General features: G+C 31.7%; 1 protein-coding gene across 4 annotated transcripts in view; it reads right to left on the minus strand.

The window, feature by feature from the left end:
- The window catches only part of LOC143068334 (tetraspanin-1-like), a 47,555-nt gene that overhangs the window by 11,304 nt on the left and 16,891 nt on the right, over nt 1–19,360 (minus strand). For 2 of the 4 annotated variants that reach the window (XM_076242297.1, XM_076242324.1), the window contains exon 2: nt 193–381. In XM_076242297.1, the coding sequence (XP_076098412.1) occupies nt 193–381 (189 nt within the window). Of the gene's footprint in view, nt 1–192; nt 382–4,956; nt 5,308–5,952; nt 6,043–19,360 lie in introns of those variants that run through there. The other 2 variants (XM_076242316.1, XM_076242309.1) reach the window with 2 other exon arrangements.

Below are 19,360 nucleotides of genomic sequence, written 5' to 3' on the forward strand. Positions count from 1 at the left end.
GGCGTTATCCTGGATTATATATATATATATATAACGCCATGCGGATGGAGTCAGGAAAAAGTGGGACAATATGATACTAGAAATTTACTTATATCGTGAAAACAATATTTTTGTTTGCGATAAAAGGGAAGGGTATACCATCTACGCCCCCTAAACATGTCACTACAAGTGAATACAACGAAAAAGACTTACAAGAAGGAAAACATTATAACAATGTAAAAGTCCAACAAGTTGATTAACACATCGATCAGAGTTAGAGTTGTTTCTCCTGTTTCTTTTTCTTGGTATTGCCCTGTGTGTAGAACTGTCCATATAAAGTCGTTGCTTTTTATGGTGGTTTATGCTGTTGTCTGCACTGTTAGATAAAGATTTCTTTAATGGCTGAAAATAGAAACGGATGTGTCTTCATAAATGATTAAGCAATTACACTATGATTTGGCCTCTTAACATATGACCAATTAACGTTGATCACGCACAGGATGGTGTGACCTATGTACAGCCTCCTCGGATATGGTATAATTCAAGATTAAGTACAACAGTGAAATAAGATTTTAATACACAAAATATTTATTGATATTAAATTTTCGTATTGAAAACGAAAAAACTCACACTGCCTATAGGATTCAAAAGTTCATATTTGCACACAGGTATTCAAAGTATTTTGTAAATGATTTTATAATGTGTAAGCCCCACCTTAAGTGCACACCTTTGCAATTTAAGATGACAATGAAATACAAATGATTTCCGCTATTACCTGTAACTAACATAATTGTACCTGTGTGATGAAATGTCGCAGGTTTCTTTCATAATCTAAAATCTAGTTACTCAGGTCATTTGGAAAACGCGATTTATTAAATAATACAAAAATATTATTTGTATCAATCTGACTGAATAAGATTTTTTTTTTTTGTTTACAGAAAACTTCATGTTTTCCTTCACTAAGAGGATTAAATGTCAATCACAAAGCCTGTCGATGTGTTACTATGATACCGAACATTTACCGGAAATACTTAGAAGGGATTTGGTACGAGGTTCAGTAGTCGTAGTCACCAGAATTAAATTTAATGGAAAAACCTTGTCAACATCAATACAAAGATATTTTTCTTAAGCAAACGAAATATGTTCGCATGACAATTGTTTAAATGTCTTTTCATGGAAAGACGTTTTCTGCGGAAACTTTATTTAAGACCTAGTTAATCTTATTTCAAATCTGCCTGTAATGTGAAATGGAGCGACAGAATTTCAGCAGTGTTACAAATCCTGACGTGATCGCAGGAAACGGATTTCAAATTCGTTTTAAGGATCTGGATAAAATAATTAAAATAACGTGTTTTAACTAGGTGTGGCTAAGTCCGGATACATTTTTTCAAATCTTCGTTAATTTCGTGACTATTTGTCCTCTAGAGTACCAATCTTCCTTTCCTAGAGGTTAATGCTTTTCGAATAATTTTTTTTATATCATGCATTCTCTGATGATGCATTATTTTTAGTAGTTCTTAAGAAAAATATAGACAAAGCTTGGCTTAGTTGATCATCTTGGCTCTTTTTGTCCTTAACGTGTCGATAGCACTCCTGGTGAGCTGTAAGCCTCTCAGCCTATAAGTGATTCAATACTTTGCAAAGCTAATTTTCTTTGTCCTAAACTAAAAACTTAAATTCGATTGTAATGGCTATTCTTTCGATGTTATTTTACATATATTTTCCACATGATTGCATACATTCCGATTTTTGAAACCGTCTAGGTGTTCTCTTCATACCGTTCAAGTGCAGGAGTTCGTAGGTTCTGTCAAAGGTTTGCTTAAAACACTCTAAAATTGGCACATGCTGCTTCTCCGCTAAGGATGTGGCATTAGAAGACAAAGCAAAAACTGGTCGGTTTGGAGTCATATGAATGTGTTTAACCCGAGATATATGTCTTTCTGTTGACTTTCAAATTGTGAGTTTGTACATTACCGACTGAATTGTTGTTAAAGTTTAGACTCATCCTGAATATGCATAGCAGTGACATTTGTCACTGGACGTTTATATGTCACCAATCAATCAATCCATATTTTAACTCTGAATGTGCGTGGTGTTTCCTACCAAAGCGCTTTGAATATTGGTTAAGCCATTGCTATATATGTCTTCGTATTTCTGTATAAATTGTCCTTTTTTCACGAAATGATGTTTTAAACTTGTTTTCTATTACATTTTTTGGCGTGACAATTTTTACATTTCTGCTATAAAAAAATTAGACAAGTTCTCTGTAATTAGAATGAAAACAGTTTGCATAACACGTATATTACAAAATTACAAAATAGATGGATGTATTTATATTAACTGGAGCAGTAAAAACAGCATTCTAGACAGTGGTTAGAACGAAATCGTTAAACGAGCACTTACAGTTTGCTGGGTAATAGCTCAGAACGGAAGTAGTGAAGAGGTTTATACATTAGTAAACATACTAAAATACATAAAGCCATCTGTTAACCCTTGTCAATTGTGTCTCAATTTGTCAATATGATGACTCTTGCTAATAAAAAACAGTGATTTCAAAAAACGATAATTAAGAGACTATTCATTAAATGTCTCAAAAAGCGCATTTCGTCAAATTACATTCTTATTATTGTTTTTGCATACAACTTTTTATTGATTTTCTGCAGAAAGTGTTTAACCTTTTTTTACTATTTCATTTGAAGTTAATAAAACATATGCTTATGAAATTTTCAATCTAGAATTTTCAATCGAAATCTTGTTACACAAGTGCGATGGACTACAGTCGATCAATCAAATTGGTGCAGAATTTATCACGTTATCACCCATCCCATCCATCAATACAATACAACCACAAAGATTACCATCTGAGTATCCAGGGATATCAGATTAAATTTGTCGCTTTTCTGTACTACTTCCGATAAATTTAGTTGGAATCTCCACCTCGTGCACCTGCTGGTATGATTAACCCAGAGAGGTCATACAACCACCTTGGACTAATCATACTTTGGAACAACTTTTACCCAGGTACCGCAACTAAATTTCAAACATGGGTTATCATCCAGGATACGTTATAAATAGGAAGATAAGCAATATAGTGTTGTTTAAGTTAACCGCTTAACTGATCAATTATCCTCAAAATGCATTTATAACATAATTTCTTATTATCCCCAAAATGTGTTACATAACTACATATGTTAACAACGGGCATCATGGCATTAATGCTTCCTTAGCAAAGACAGAAACAAATATTTCATCCCAATGAAGATCATATATTATATATTTGTACTTTAAAGGTATTAACCGATTTCGAGATGGAAATCGTCTACTCATCGTATTTTACTAATTGTAACAACTTCATGAGATTATTAAAATCTACACAGTTTTTGCGATGGAAATGATTTAGTCGTAATCAAATAATAGAGAGAACATTAAATGTAGCTTTTTAGTAACACTTAACTCGTCTTTTATTGTAGAAGTCGATTCGATAAATTGTTAATAACGCATCTATTTAGTTGACAAGCTACTCGTAACAGCTGACATGACTAACCCAAATACAAAGACTTGGTCATCAACGATCTTTCGCCAGTTTCATTTTAGTTAATGAAGTTCCATTTAGGTCCGTTATGTTCATTTCTTCAGTAAGCTATGTTTGAGCAATCTTCTCTGAACCTTGTTCGCTTAAGCAGTCACATCGTGTAATTGTATAGCGGATCGCTGCTTATCAAGTGTATGGAAACGAAAATTTGATTGATTATTTGGCAAAATTTCATTTGCAAAATGTCAACCAAGGTTTTGGCCTCGTGAAAGCTTTGGCTAAATGTAAATATATAGATTGAGACAACGACATTTCTTGTCAAATTAAATATTATTCTCACGTTTTGTTGCAATGCAATCGAACAAGCTGGAAATTAAATTCAATGTCTTTATGAAAAAAATCAACAAAATTGATAGACGAGGAACGATATTTTTGATTATTTAACGTGAACATGTTAAAATTAAATTTGTTCCAAGTCGTTATCTCTAAAAGGCGTAACTCTACAACAAATTACTTTTACAATTATTGCATTCTTTACCAATTTTGAGAATTATCATCTGTATAATATGATCACAGATTTTTATAATCACTCTGTATTTAATAAGTTGTTCATTTATAGGTCTATTATCAGATAGGACTATAATGACACGTTTGTCCAGGGTAAATTATTATTGATTTTATCATGTATTCATTTCCAGTTTAATACAGAATACGTTTAATGAAATGAAGAACAAAGCAGAAATTTGAATAAATGAATATGATGAAAAAGGTCTGTCTTTAAAAAACAGAATAACTAAAGGTTCGTTTTCATTAATCTCAAATTACCAGAAACTTAACATGCTTCCGAGTTAACTACTCGTAAAATCATGTGAAAATAATACAATATCAAGTGGAGAGGATTTAGGTTTATTCATCTCTTCCTAGTTGTCGTATTTAACACATGTTTTTAAAATCATTTCGGCAGGGCGTCCTTGCATTTTCATTTGGACTGATGCAACAAAAACCAACGTTTGAATGTCACATTCCTTCCTTCCATAAGAATGTTTCCTTTCAACTGCCACAATATGAAGTCATAGAATATCACATTACAAATTCATTATTTAATTTTCATAATGAAACAGTCCCTCTACACACAAGATATAATCACTTTGCCTGGAACTGTTTGTATAAGTTGTATTACCGCCTGTAGCGCTCTGAACTATGTACATTTCATAATGTTTATGTAAACATCATAGACCATCAAGTTTCTTCAAATCACTTCAGAATAAATTATAAGTTTTTAAAATATTTCCTAAAAAAAGTCAAAGATCAATGATCATTTCCTTACGCAGAGAAAACCACATTGCATACTTCTACGCCATAGATATTCAAAAAATAGACGTCATGTTAAAAATGTGCAATTTATATTATGTCATATGTAAAGAATTAAGGAAAAGAAAACTCACCACTTTGTGCAAAGCAATCCCATGTTTTCGAACATCATATTTCCGTTTCATTTTTACAATTATTTCACAAAGAACACTGATTTCAAAATAAATTCTCCCATTTGATGGTAAACAATCTCAATCAATTTCCCCTCCAAATACTTATATTGCCTGGGGGATTTACATGGTTTAGATAGAACTGACCACTTTTGACTGACCAGGTTATAATAACTTATATAATCTCTATATCCAAACACAGATTAAATACTTATTGTTATTCTTTCCGATCATTTAACACTATCATACATAATTTTGTTTCAAATCGGACAAATTGTCCAAGCCTGTTTCAATAATTGAATGACATTTGAAATATTCACATGTGGCGGATGTTAAAATGATGACGCTCAAACTGTATGAACCAGTTTCTGTAGGATGTTGTTACATCACCCATCTCAAGTAGTTTTATAATTTGGGATTTTGACTTGTACTCCTTTCAGATTAAGATGTTCCCTTTAGTTTCTTAGTAAGTTTGATCTCTTTTGGTGTTGAATATGACAATACACAAAAAAATGTATTCCTAGAGAAAATATCCCCAAGCAAACTTGATGATGTCAATTTTGCGGTTTCAAAGGAGAGAAAGTGTTTAAATTTTCATTGAAAAGTAATTTACAATGATTAGTATAAACGCCCTTGTTATTTCGACGAAGAAAAAGCGAATACATAACAAAGGGAGACTTATGTAACTTCACTATCCGATAGTGTCCTTTTTCTGATTTTAAAAATAAACAACAGTGTATAATTTTGGGGGGAAGTGGTTATTTACACGTCTACATGTACAAATGGAACAGACTTGAGGGAACAGATCAGGATTTAACATGCTTTTAATTCAATTACTTTCGGATTTTCTTGAGCCACGTTGCTAAATTTGCCATACAATCTCAAATTGAAACTGTAGTTACTGAGAGATTGATGTTAGTAAGTCATGTAAGTTGTTGACTTTAGTAGAAAAGTACTTACTTCCGTTAGTTCTGTAGGATCCATGTGTTTTTGATGATGGTATTTGATCTCAATTCTTTAAGAACCCTTCACCACAAGTACTTGTTCAAACTTAAAGAAAATGTTATAATCCATTTTAAAAATCCATTTATTTGAATAAAAATACACTGTTATAATTTATACGTAGAAAGATTTTGATAAATAAAGAAAGTTCACATACAATTTGATGATAAGAAAGTTCCCAGACACATGCAGAGCATGAAATCAAGATCAACACGAATGTATCAAATTTCTTCTCTTAGTTGTAAACAAACGCATTTGACAAACATACTCCACTCACATTTTGGCGGGCTTGCTTTCTCTAGGTAACGTTAAGATTAAAATGTAAATTTAGGTTTTTAAAAATATCGACAAAATTTTCAATACAGACCGGTAGTAAAGCTTTTTGTTCGTGTTCATTGAACTTTAATTCCATTCATTCACCTCATCACAAATTGACTCCATTTTTAAAATCGAAAGACTATAATTTTTGGAGAATAATTCAGTTTTACACACGATTTCCCAATGCAAGAGAGATATCCATAGTAATTTACGTTATTATGTTCAATTTATGTGATATAGATTAAGCGTAAATTATACAGTTATTTACGATTTTTCTACAGTTATTCATAAATATCTATAGGGCAACTAGCATGTCATCTGTGATAGCAGTAATCAGTTTTAATAAAACCATTTTAGTTGGAATGGACATAAAATCTTTTATAAAAAAAGGTTGAAGACATATTATATAAGTCAAAATTTCTCTGCACTGAATTGAATCAGGGAACTTATTTTCATTTCTAGTCTAGATATATAGCAAACTGCAATAAAAAAAAAACTATATCACATAAGGTATCATAAAACCATATAAATTCTATACACATTACCCATGAACTACGCATACCTATAGCATACACAATCTCTCCTTCTAAATGAAACCTTTTTTCTAACACAAAATTACATATAAGTCGACATATGGTTAGACATACAAACAAACTGTGTGATGTGGCAATAGTCTGTTATAGTTCAGATACATGTGACCTTCTCAAATATTTTCTAAATAACTGCAAGGATTTATCAACATATTTTAAATGAGGTACATAGAGATATTTTGCCAACCACTTGCATTTTCAATAATTGAACGTAGATATGGGGTAAATATCAATGAGACAACCAACAGCAGCAATAAAAACCGAACAAGACATTAATTTGTCAACAAATGGTGGTCAACAAAAGACAAGTGTACCCAAACATGTATACCGATATTCTGTTTGAAATCCCGGGGAGAAAGACTTTAACTATAATGCGATAATCCACTCACTATACGTGCTGTTAATTTGCAATGGGTTCCGATTTTCTTTTCATTTGAAATAGGCCGTGCCAATGCCAAATACTAACCTTGATAAAGATCAATGTACAGTAATTCTATCATGTTGTCTGATTGAACTGTACACAAATTATAATAGAAAAGGGAATATGACGTAAAAACCCAAAAGCAAATGAACATTGCTTTTATAATACTGTTCTTTATCTTAAGGCATGTGATTCCCTCAATACAGTGCTGCTCAATGCTCGAACCTAAATGCAAGTCTAAGACGGCTCCAAGAATGCACCGGATTGAATTGGATTTTTTCAAGGTGCCGATGTAACAACATATATGACAATTTCATAAAAGAGCAATTTTCTCCTATGGAAAAGTTCAGAAAAGTATAATGTCTATGGATATCTTAAAAATTGTTGGGACAGTTAAATAACATCGATGTTCAAAGGCTGATTCGGGATTTTAAAGGGGCCAGGAGGTACACCGAAAAAGGTAAAAGTGGCAGTTGAATGTAAAAATGTCTTTGCTTCTACCATATTCGCTAATTCGTAAGCGCATCTCTTTACTCGCTGGTTCAAAGGCCACTTTCTATATATATTTATTTTTTTGTGCAAAGAATATTTTCCAAACAGATTGAGTTTACTGTTATAATGTAATTTTTAAGCATCGTATCCAAACTGCTTATCTGCTTATGTGAACAGAAGAAACAAAAAAAAAGCAATTTACTTATGCAAAGTCAATTTCATCAAAGCTATTTAAAAAAAAACCTGGTTGTTGAAAAGGGAACTGTTCAGGCTGAACTCTGTGTCAGCTTTATGGATTAAATTATTTAACTTGAGCAATTTAAATCATTTCTACACTTATATACCATATCTTAAATCGGTGCTTTGCTTTTGCTCCAGTTAGCATTTTATTTGCGTAAAAAAACTGTCATTTGGGCCAGAAACCATATTTCATTTGCGCTAAAAATAAACATTTCATTTCCGCCATTTACAGATAAATAGTATAATTTTTTTTTATTCAGTTGACACTTTACTTTAAAACTCAGTGTTTGTTTGCATAGTAACACATATTCATCAGAAATCAGGTATCATAAAACGATATTCAATGCACAATACACTGATAAGAGACTTCATAATAACGTTTCAACTTAGTTCTGTTATAAATCAAAGCAATCATATAACCTGAAAGAAAGCACTATACACTGGAGTGGTTGCCTAAACAAATCTCCTAAATTCATTAAAATGTATTCTTGCATTTGCAGATAGAAAATATATGAGTATTATTCTATAGATATAAGAAGAAGTGGTATGAGTGCCCATGAGATAGCTCTCATTCCAAGTCATCATTTGTAAAAGTAAACCATTATAGACTGTCATAGTACGGTCTGCAATATGGACCCTGGATCATACCTAACAGCAAGCTATAAAGGGCCCCAAAAACGACTAGTATAAAACCATTCATACACGAAAACCAACTTTCTAATATATATATAAAAACGAAACAAATAACACTTATGAACCACATCAACAAACTAAAAAACATTGAATTTCAGGTTCCTGACTTAGGACAGGTGTGAACAAATGCTATATTGTTTCAAACGTCTACGTGATATGGTCTCGATTGGAGAGTTCACTCGTTGGAAAACTTACAACACCTTACAATTCCTATCATTATATTTTTCTTTTTGAACTTCAACTTCAATTCGAGTACACAAGTTTGTTTCAAATTGCGGAGTTAAACAAACACATCGTGAACTATATTTTTAGACCACTTAATTTTAAAGTTTATACAAAAAATCGTTAAAAAATATGTGTTCATTGAGGTTGTTGCTAAATTAGTCCCAAACGAGTTAGAGAACAAAGCCTATTGCAATGTTTTGACAGCAATGTCATTATTCATTTAAGTCAATACAACTCGAATAACAATTTGTCAAATATTCTGTTTTCAGTTTGATCTGCGGGGCCAATTTACGATCATAGTTAAAAATCTAAACCATTAACACTGTAAACTAAAAACACTTAAACATTGAATAGGATAACCATTAAAATACGAAAATCAATCCGCAGTGAATGACATGAGTTATGAGAGAGCCAAGTATGGTGCGAAGATCAACATTGACTTAGGAGCTCATCTGTCCTAGGCTTTTGTACTCTTTCATTACATCATGTCCCATCAACAATTGTAATCTATTCTTCTCCGCATTCAGTCAACAATACCGCCTTGGTTAAATTGATTTCCTTAATTGTGGTAACGGCAAGTTTATTTGTTTTCTAAGAAATTTATGAAACATGGAGTAAAAATTTAAACAGTTTTATTAATTTACAACTTTCTTTGGTAAATGAATTACTTAAAAGTGACATTACAACCGTTAAAACACGCCATAACTTCTGAAAAGACAAATTACCGACAAATAAGGACATTCTTACAATTATCTAGCATATAATGACCGAAACAGAGACTAGTATAAATATCGTACTGAAATTTAATTATTTTCCAATTTATTAGTCCGATTCACATTATTATCTAATTTATACGGACAATAATCGAGGAAAGGTTCACACAATTTGAACTACTGGAAACCGTCCTGTAGAAGTACGCGTGATTTAAAACTTCTTAATTCAATTTTCTGATATTACGTGCTGCTCTTTTTTTTTAAATACATATTTAGAATGAAATTCAAAACAGTGTGGCTGTGGCCATTGCTTGACTCATTAAATTCATTCATTGACTGGGACAATTTAGGTGAACGTTTGTATGTAAAGACCACTGCTCACTATGTACTTTTTAAAGACACTTAAACTATGGGGTCACCAAAGGTTCTCAACACCTTAATAAAGTAATTCGAAAAATTAATGAGAAATAACACGATGTTTTGATTTATATCAATTATATAAATCAAAACATAAAGGTTATTCCTGATTGATTTGTCGAATTATCTTATAATTAAAGGCGTTAAGAAATCTTTGGTGACCCCACAGTTTAAATGTCTATCGTAGGTACGTCGTGAACAGAAGTCGTTACAGACAAACGTTCACGTAAATTGTCCCAGTCAATGGATGAATTTAATGTGTCAATCAATGGCCACAGCCACACTGTTTTGAATTTCATTCTATATTATGAGGATACCAGCCCAAGCATCATGTCTCATGCTGAAAACGGATAGATAAGCGAACTCTTTACCATAAACTGCATCACAAGAATAAAGTTATCAGTTTTAAAAGACGTGTATTTTTTTATTTAGTCTTTAAAAATAGATTTTATAATTTGTTTTATTTAAAAGGATTTTAGAATAAAAAACGATGATAACAAGTTGAAAAATGTATATACATTGTTGCATGTCTGATAAACAACCAGTAGAAATTCATCTTAATCAGGAGAAATTGAATTTCTTTTATTTATATCACGTATAGAAATATACGATTTGTTTTTAATTTCCTCGAAAACAGAAAAGAAGTAAATCGTATGTAATTGTTGCTCAAATAAAGAACTCAATATGAAGTGTGAATTTTATTCCTGCTCCAGAGATTCTTTGTCAATCACTTATTTCATTAAGGAAGCTTTGACAATACACTAGGGATTTAAAAAAGTCAGTTCGTGAAGTAAGATCGATCTTTTAGGGTAGAAATCTCTATTGAAATACATAATTCATGCAGCGAGCCAGTATTGTTAACGACTTGACGTCTTAAAGCTACAAGGGGAAAACATGTAGTCCCATCATCGACTTATGTTCGTGTCAAAAATCCACTAAGATCGATGGATTGTTCAAAGACGTTTCACCACAGTATATACGACTGTATGACTTAAGGTTTTTTGTTATATTTGGTAAAGAATTATGTCTTTGAGCAAGGACTAACGGAGAGCAGTTTGAATACAATATTGTAACATTGAGGTCAATGGTTAAACTTAAAACTAAGAGAGGAAAACATGTCGAGTTGAATCAATAAATACGCTGAAGAAGGCCATGCATCTTTTATAAATCTTTCTGTATCGGACATAGCTTTGATTGAAATTAATTACACTAACCTTACGGCATTAGTAAATTAGGCTAGTAATTAGAATTGTTGTCGTCTCCTGGTTTAATAGATAGTATCAATGCCTCAGTTGTCAACAAGAAGAACAAATTTCAGCAGCGAAATGCAGGCTGGGCGGACGTTCCGAAGTTGGCTTAATATTTACTATATGTACAAACATAGATGTTTTGCATTCTATTTTTGATAGTGAAAAAAAATGCACTATGCGAATCTTTCTATAACAAACGCGAAATTAAATTTTTAAAATGTAGACCAAAAGAATCGCAGGAAATTATGGAAAATATCGACCCACCCTTCACATTTTCGACTTGATACATATAGACATTCTTTGTGCATACTCTTCATTGCTGATAGTAATGATGTCTTTATTATTTTCAAAATTGTGCGTCTCAGTAACTTTGCATGTAGAAGAATTCTTAACAGCAAAGTTTGAAAGTATCCTGGTCAGTGGTAAATAGTGTCTGATCCTTGTTTTTTTTTTATCTATATCAGCACATTGTTCATACTAGCCTTTGTATACCGTTTATCTCCATGAAGAACCAGAGAAAGACAGCCTAATTCTCAAAGACAAACGAAATATATACTAAGTAATCAGAAAACCTTGCAACGTATATCAGATTAACATCAAACAGAATGGTTTAAAGTATAGATACTCTACACACTTGCTTCAAAAATAGTCTTATTATCTACCAATTTATAATATAGGAATGCAAAAAGTATAAGAGTGAGCATGCCTGCATCTGCATTGACTTGTTGAAATTAACTTAGTTAGTCCATGAGTCTGGCAGTCTTGATGACTACCTCACACGTTTCAGAGCATTAATTGGATGAACTCGAAAAAATCCACTCATTTGAATATATTTTTACAAGTCAGAGAATAAAGGAATTACTTAATTTAAACATTTCCTGAATTTTAATTAGTAGCAATTACTTCTTCATGTAGTGAAAAAGATTGATAGCTTCCTTATTGGAGTCCAATTCCAGTCTTAACTTCAAATGTCTCGGGTCACGCCAGAACATACAAAGAACAAAGGACAAACACATATCAGCATGGCACAATCTATCTCTGGCATATTAGATAACTTTAATAATCCTCTCACGGAATGAGAAAATATATCGTCTTAAATTCATGTTATTGATGATGGTGTAGTGTATCACAGAGGAACATCAGTCAGGTTTAATACCTGTAATTAATACCTGTAATTCATAAAAGTTGTTGCCGCAAATATAATCATATTAAACATATCATTTTTCTTTATATTGATCTTCTGATACTTTTTACTTTTCTTTTTAAGGTTCTATAATTACATCACTAATCAGGAAATTAGCCAAAGCAGTAAAGTGATATCGTGATCACAGTAATACATCACCTTTGCTTTATATCACTGAGCCAAAGAAGGCAAAATCTTGGTAAGCTTAAACCATAAATACGCGAACTCCCTCTAGTATTTTTCGATTTAATTAAGATTGTTGGATGAATTGTATGGATTCCGGAAACAGGACTAATTTTGATCCACAACTTTCGTGCAAACACGCAGGATTGCAGTGTTATACGACATTTCATCTAAAGATTGAAGCTTTTCTTTATTATTTCTTCAATAAAATATCTGCATCGATCGCAATTCAGAAGAATTAAGTCCAACTAACTTATAACTTTTTTATTTACAATTGTGATTGTTTTCTTCAAGTTTATTGGGAATATACAGTCTATTCCAAACCAAAGTGTGAAGTAATAACGATAAAATGCAAGAATATTTATTATGATCACGCCTAATTTGGTGCCTTTCTCTTGATAACGACTAACATGGGACTCCAAGCTGTAAATCTGATGATTTTAAAAGTGAATAATAGAAGTGAATATTCCCTCTCCAACATTTATTGTCAGTCCTATCCCAGTGGTATTAAAACAGTTGCAGTGATAATAGCATTGCCATTTTGAATAATTTATTAGCCAGAAAAAATGGCACAGATCTCTTTTCATAAGTGAAAATTTCAACACATTTTTACCACAAAATCTACAATTGAATAGGAAATGATCACGAAACAGTTTCTCTCTATGCTTTAGAAAGTTATTTTAAACTTGTATATTTAACATAACAGCAACAACAAAAAAACGAAACGACCATTTGCGTCGTCAACGTCTTATTTCAAATTCCAATGTCTCAAAATTTACATAGCTGTACACACATTTTATTTGATGGGTCATAAAAACTTTAATATAATTTGATATTTTAGCATGGTTATGTAATATTTTCCCCATGTTGCAAGTTGTACACTTTTAAACAATGTAGCTTTTAACGAGTTGAGACAGTTTTATAATTGATATAAATTTATATATATAGTTTTATCTTATATACTTACATTCCTGTTTAATTTTATTTATTCCCGACTTTTCACTTCATAATTACGTGTTTCACAGCGCATGTTGTGAGTATGACAGTAATTAAGGGAATCCAAAGTTAATATGCTACTAGTATCTTCAAAATTTACCTCCTTTGTTTACTCATATTTTTAGAAATATAGAAACTGCTCCGAATTCATTCGCAATAAACGTTTTTAGAAATCTTTAAACGGTTTCGGTCATTTCTATAAATTTACTGTTTGCAAAAGTAAGAATTATTCGAAATACTTAGAATTTTCTTATCCAAGGCATAGATAACCTTAGCCGTATTTGGCACAATTATTTGGGAATTGTGTGTCATTAATGCTCTTCAACTTTGTACTTGTTTAGCTTTCTAACTATTTTGATCTGAGCGTAGCGTATTAAATTATAAGCCTGGTACCTTTTATAACTATTTACAGCACTGGGTGGATGCCACCCCTGGAGGACGTTTCGTCCCCGAGGGTATCACCAGCCCATTAATCAGTATTTCGGTGTTGACATGAATATCAATTATATGATCATTACTATAAATTTACTGATTGCAAAAGTATGAATTATTCGAAAACTAAGGATTGTCTTATCCCAGACATAGATAACCATAGCCGTATTTGGCACAACTTTTTTGAATTTTGGGTCATCAATGCTCTTCAAGTTTGTACTTATTTTACTTTTTAACTATTTTGATCTGAGCGTCACTGACGAGTCTTATGTAGACGACACTCGTGTCTGGAGTTTCATTTATAAGCCTGGTACCTTTGATAACTAATTCGACCAAGAAAACATATAACTGTCGCTTTCGTAAATTATTCTTCAGTATTCATGGTATATTATTTGTTATTATTTGGGATTACTCAAAAATACTTAATTATACGAATATTCATATATCAGCTAAAGCCTAAATAACATAATAATGAAAAGTTGAGAAAACAATCAAACATAAGATTACGGAACTAGCCATGTATGCAGATGAGGCTTATATACACCTACTTCATAATTTGGAATCTAATATTATGGATCCATAGTTCAAACGTCAGCTATTACCAGGAATTTGTATTTTATACATTTTATGAAAGTTGCTATATACAATCCACCATTTTCTACATAATGAAATACCTGTAACAAGTTAGGAAAATGACAGTTATTTCTATTCGTTTGATGTGTTTGTACTTTTGATTTTGCCATTTGATAAAGGATCTGATTTGAATTTTCCTTGGAGTTCGGTATTTTTGTTATTCACTTTTGTGCATGCATAGTTGGTATTGGTCAGCTTAAAAAAATCGCAGTTATAAATGAACAAAGCAATATACAATGAATTTGGGTAACGGTAATCTAGAAATAATATATTGAGTTTTAGTGATATAGTTGCAGTCGGTTTTTTTGTATAGGTAAAATTGATTATTTACTTATTCAGAGTTGTTTTCCCAAATTTATAATTCCTTCAAATGATTGCTTTTACTTTTTGATAATATTGCATAACTAGAATGTCGAAGTTGTACCATACAGCTTAGATATACATATAACCAAATAAAATGCACTACTACATAAACTGAATATTTATAACTCTGAAATGCGTAATGTACTACTGAAAAACACAGCTGAACGATTCTCTGAATTTTCTGAGGGAAATAAATTATGTATGGCTGTCTAGTTTGTTTTACTCATCTTGCTGTATAACTGAGTAAATTACATTTAAAATGACTTTTATACACCACATTACAATTTACATTCAGCAAAGTGTTTACTAAATTATATCAGAAAGTTCAGGTCCGATATTCCTATCTTGTTTGCAAATTGCTTAAACCATGCATTGAAATAAGTTCTCCAGATTTTACCACCCTCTCCCTTTTCAATAACCCATGCTGAAATGGTTTTAGATATTACAAGCGCGTAGCCAACAAATAGTCTTTTATCTTGAGAATTTCATTTCTTGACCGAAAGCTACTTTTCTCCGGAATATTAGTTCATTTACATAGAGTGTCAGAAGTGAGACAGTAACTGTTTATCCTTCATAAGAACATGAATATTATCTAAATTCGTCTTGCTGAATAAACATCAGGTGTACAAAATTACACGACATTGATATATATCAAAACAGAACGGTGTGCAGAATTATAGTTAAGAATATCAAGCTTTCAACTTGCAAATGTCTTTTTTTGTTTGTTTTGGGTCTGTTGTCCCTTTGACATACACACCACCCTTTATTTTATTATTATACAATGAATGAGGCGAACTTGAACCAAGTCTATAATATGACAGCTGTTTTGTTTTTGTTCTGTAGGTTAAAATAGTGGAACGAATGATTTTTGTTTATATTTAATTTTTGTTTATATTTAATTGACTTCCTATTTTTTTAATTAACCTTGGAGTTTAGTATTTAAATGTAAGCAATATTTTTAAAAATATTATTTCCATGGAATTTTGTAAATAAATATTTCACATAAGATTGTTCAGAAATACGTATTTTGACAACATCAACCTAACACTAACTACAAAATCCTATTTGCATGTTGATAACCTCGTGATGTATTCTTTATTTCACTGTGTTCGTTTCTTAATTAAGAATTTGCATGTCTATTAATGAATTATACAATGCATACTGATGAAACTCATTGATTTGCAGGTAATGAGAAGTTACACCCTGAGAAAGAAAAAAAAATAAATTAATAGGAAATACTCTTGAAGAGAAATCATTGAAGCCTAATGGAGAAACAGATCCCTTTATTAAGGAATATAGTAAATTCCAACAAAGCTTCTTTCTTTTTTGGGGGTACATTTTCATTTGTTTTATATATTTATGATTTGTAATTTTTATGTATTTTTAATGTGTTTTGTGTTTGTATTTTCTAATATGAAGATTGAAAAAAAAATGGAGGGAGAATACTAACTCTGTGACGACATTTCTTTACATATAAAAAGTGGAACAAGTTTATATATTTAAACCTATTGAATACCAACAAATTTCACAAGAGCCACGAACATGAAAAATGAAATTGTTTAGGTAAAACAAAAAACAAATGAGGCAAATACACACAAATGTTAAATTATTTCATTCTTATCAATATGATATTTTATGGATTTTCATTCAACATAATCATATGCCACGGGTTTTTACCAGATGATTATAAATACATAAAAAATGAAACTTCTAACTTGATAGGAAATAACTAGATTTCATTTTGATTGTAACTTTAGAACATTATAAAATTAAATCATTTGAGACCTCGTGAGGGTTCATTGGAACCTCAGGTTTCGTTTGTTCATTCTTCATTTGTCGTTATATCGTCAAAGAAACATTATCAAGCGAAAGTTGATTCCATACGTGATCTCGTTCCAATAATACATTAGTCTTGTATTTCAGGAAAACGTTAGAGTAATCACTGTGATATTTACTAACTGTCAGATATCATGAAAAACCATACAAATTCATGGGATCAGGTTTAAATTAATAGTATACTTGTATATATAAAGGCACCAGTAGTATTCCGCTGTTTAAAAGTCATAAACCGATTGAGAGAAAACAAATTCGGGTTACAAACTAAAACCGAGGGAAACACAACAACTATGGATAAATAAATTCATTTGCCCAAATCGAACAAATTACAGAAGTTGGAAAATATCATAAGCGACAGAATAGACAATTGACTGATGCTATTAAACGGTTAACTTAAAAGTGATGTTGGAGAACTTTTAATTTTTGTTTCTCAGAAGTCCTCAATGCTCTTCTACTCCGATTTGACCGTTTAAACTTTTTAATTCGAGCGTCACTGATGAGTCTTATATGGACGAAACGAGCGTCTGGCTTACCAACAAATCCTGGTATCTATGTTGAGTTTATTGAAGCTTTGAAAAATAGTATATGAAATATACTTTCATGCTGGCCCCACATTTAAACATTATGCTACTTGGGTGATACATTATATTTGTGTTATGATATTGATCATCAGTATTGGATATAGACATTTCTATGGATCAGAGTGAAACATAGATTCAGTTTAAATGAACTTTTGACAAGATATGTATAAAACTGTCTACGGGTTCGATACTCTATACGGGAAACAATCAGAATAAAGCCATGCGTAAGATCTATGCTACGTTAAAAAATATTGTTTATGGTCACATTTTAGAAGGTTTTCTTCTTAAAGTAGAATACAGTTTATAGCATAAATGCGTGGCCTTTATCACAGCTAATTCAAATTTAAAGAGATAATTCTGAGGTAATACACAATTTCTTTGATTTCCTTAATGTGAAAATTGTTTTACAACACCATATATCTTTTCGCAAACTAAAGAGATGTGTTTACTGAAGACAATACTATCAAAGAAACTAACACGATTGTAAAAGAAGCTCACCAGATAATGATAAGACATAACTAACACATAATTTACCACTTTAGTACGAACCACAGATACGGTACGCGCATTGGTAGTCACACTTAAATTCGAATTGACATAGGCATGACGAACAGAGCCAATTTGACAAAAAGAGATCAGATTCTATCAATTTAGTTCATGCTTATAGCTTAAATATGGTTGCTAAAAGGTGTATGGCCAATATATTGAAAATAGTCTTCGTAATCAGTTCATACACATACAATTTAAGATTCAAAAAGCAGCTTATTGCAATTGTAGTTGTAGTACATTGTACAAAGTGATCGATACGAGGGAAAGGAGCGACAACATTGATACAAGGAAATAAGATCAGTGGGAAAGAATATGGACAGACTTTACCGATGGCGATTAAAACAAGAAATATGCACAGCTGAAATAAAGAATAACAATGAAATATCGCATAAAGTTTGGTCAATAAAACCTCAGAACAACTAAGTTAAGAGGTTTAGCTAGCTATAAAACCAGGTTCATAGGAAAATGCCTGTACCAAGTCAGGAATAGGACAGTTGGTATATATCCATTCGTTTGATGTGTTATATCTTTTTATAATGCCATTTGATTAAGGACTTTCCGTTTTGAATTTTGCTCGGAGTTCAATATTTTTGTGATTTTACTTTTTACCTGTAAAAGCTGCATACAACGATCAAAAAAGCCAAAGGCACCTGCCAAAAATGGATAACATCTTAAAATAATTTTACAAAAAGAAAAGTTATTTAGAAAATGTTTGTTCAAGATGTCAAGTGACTTTGCAAAACCTCATGACATAAACTAGGTCAGAAGCTCGTTCCGTCCATACAAGACTCATCAGTCGTCATAGTATCCAATTCATTGTCAGGCAAAATCAAATACGAAAGTAAAGTGCATTAAAAATCAGTAAAATCCGAAAAGTTGTCTAAAGATACGACTAAAACTTTCTATGCCTGGGTTAATAGGGATCGTGTCTAAAAAAAACCAAGCATCAATGGTATTTCATGTCATCCCAAAAACAAGTTGATTACTTCGAAATGTCCAAAGGCAGTGACACTGACGCTGTTGTTTAAAAACCTCTTCAAAGATACCAGGTTAATAACATTTTACATCAGACGTGTGTTTCGTCATCATAAGATATCAGTGACGCTAAATTTCAAATAATAAGATGGCCAACTAAATCATTGAGCTGGTGATATTCTCAAGTTTATAAGATAGTCGAGCAAAACATAAGACCGTACAACGTCAACAGGTTTGATGTCAACAAAACTTAGAATCAGTGACCATTCATTATTA

The sequence above is a fragment of the Mytilus galloprovincialis genome, chromosome 1, assembly GCF_965363235.1.
Source record: "Mytilus galloprovincialis chromosome 1, xbMytGall1.hap1.1, whole genome shotgun sequence".
NCBI classification, from domain to species: domain Eukaryota; kingdom Metazoa; phylum Mollusca; class Bivalvia; order Mytilida; family Mytilidae; genus Mytilus; species Mytilus galloprovincialis.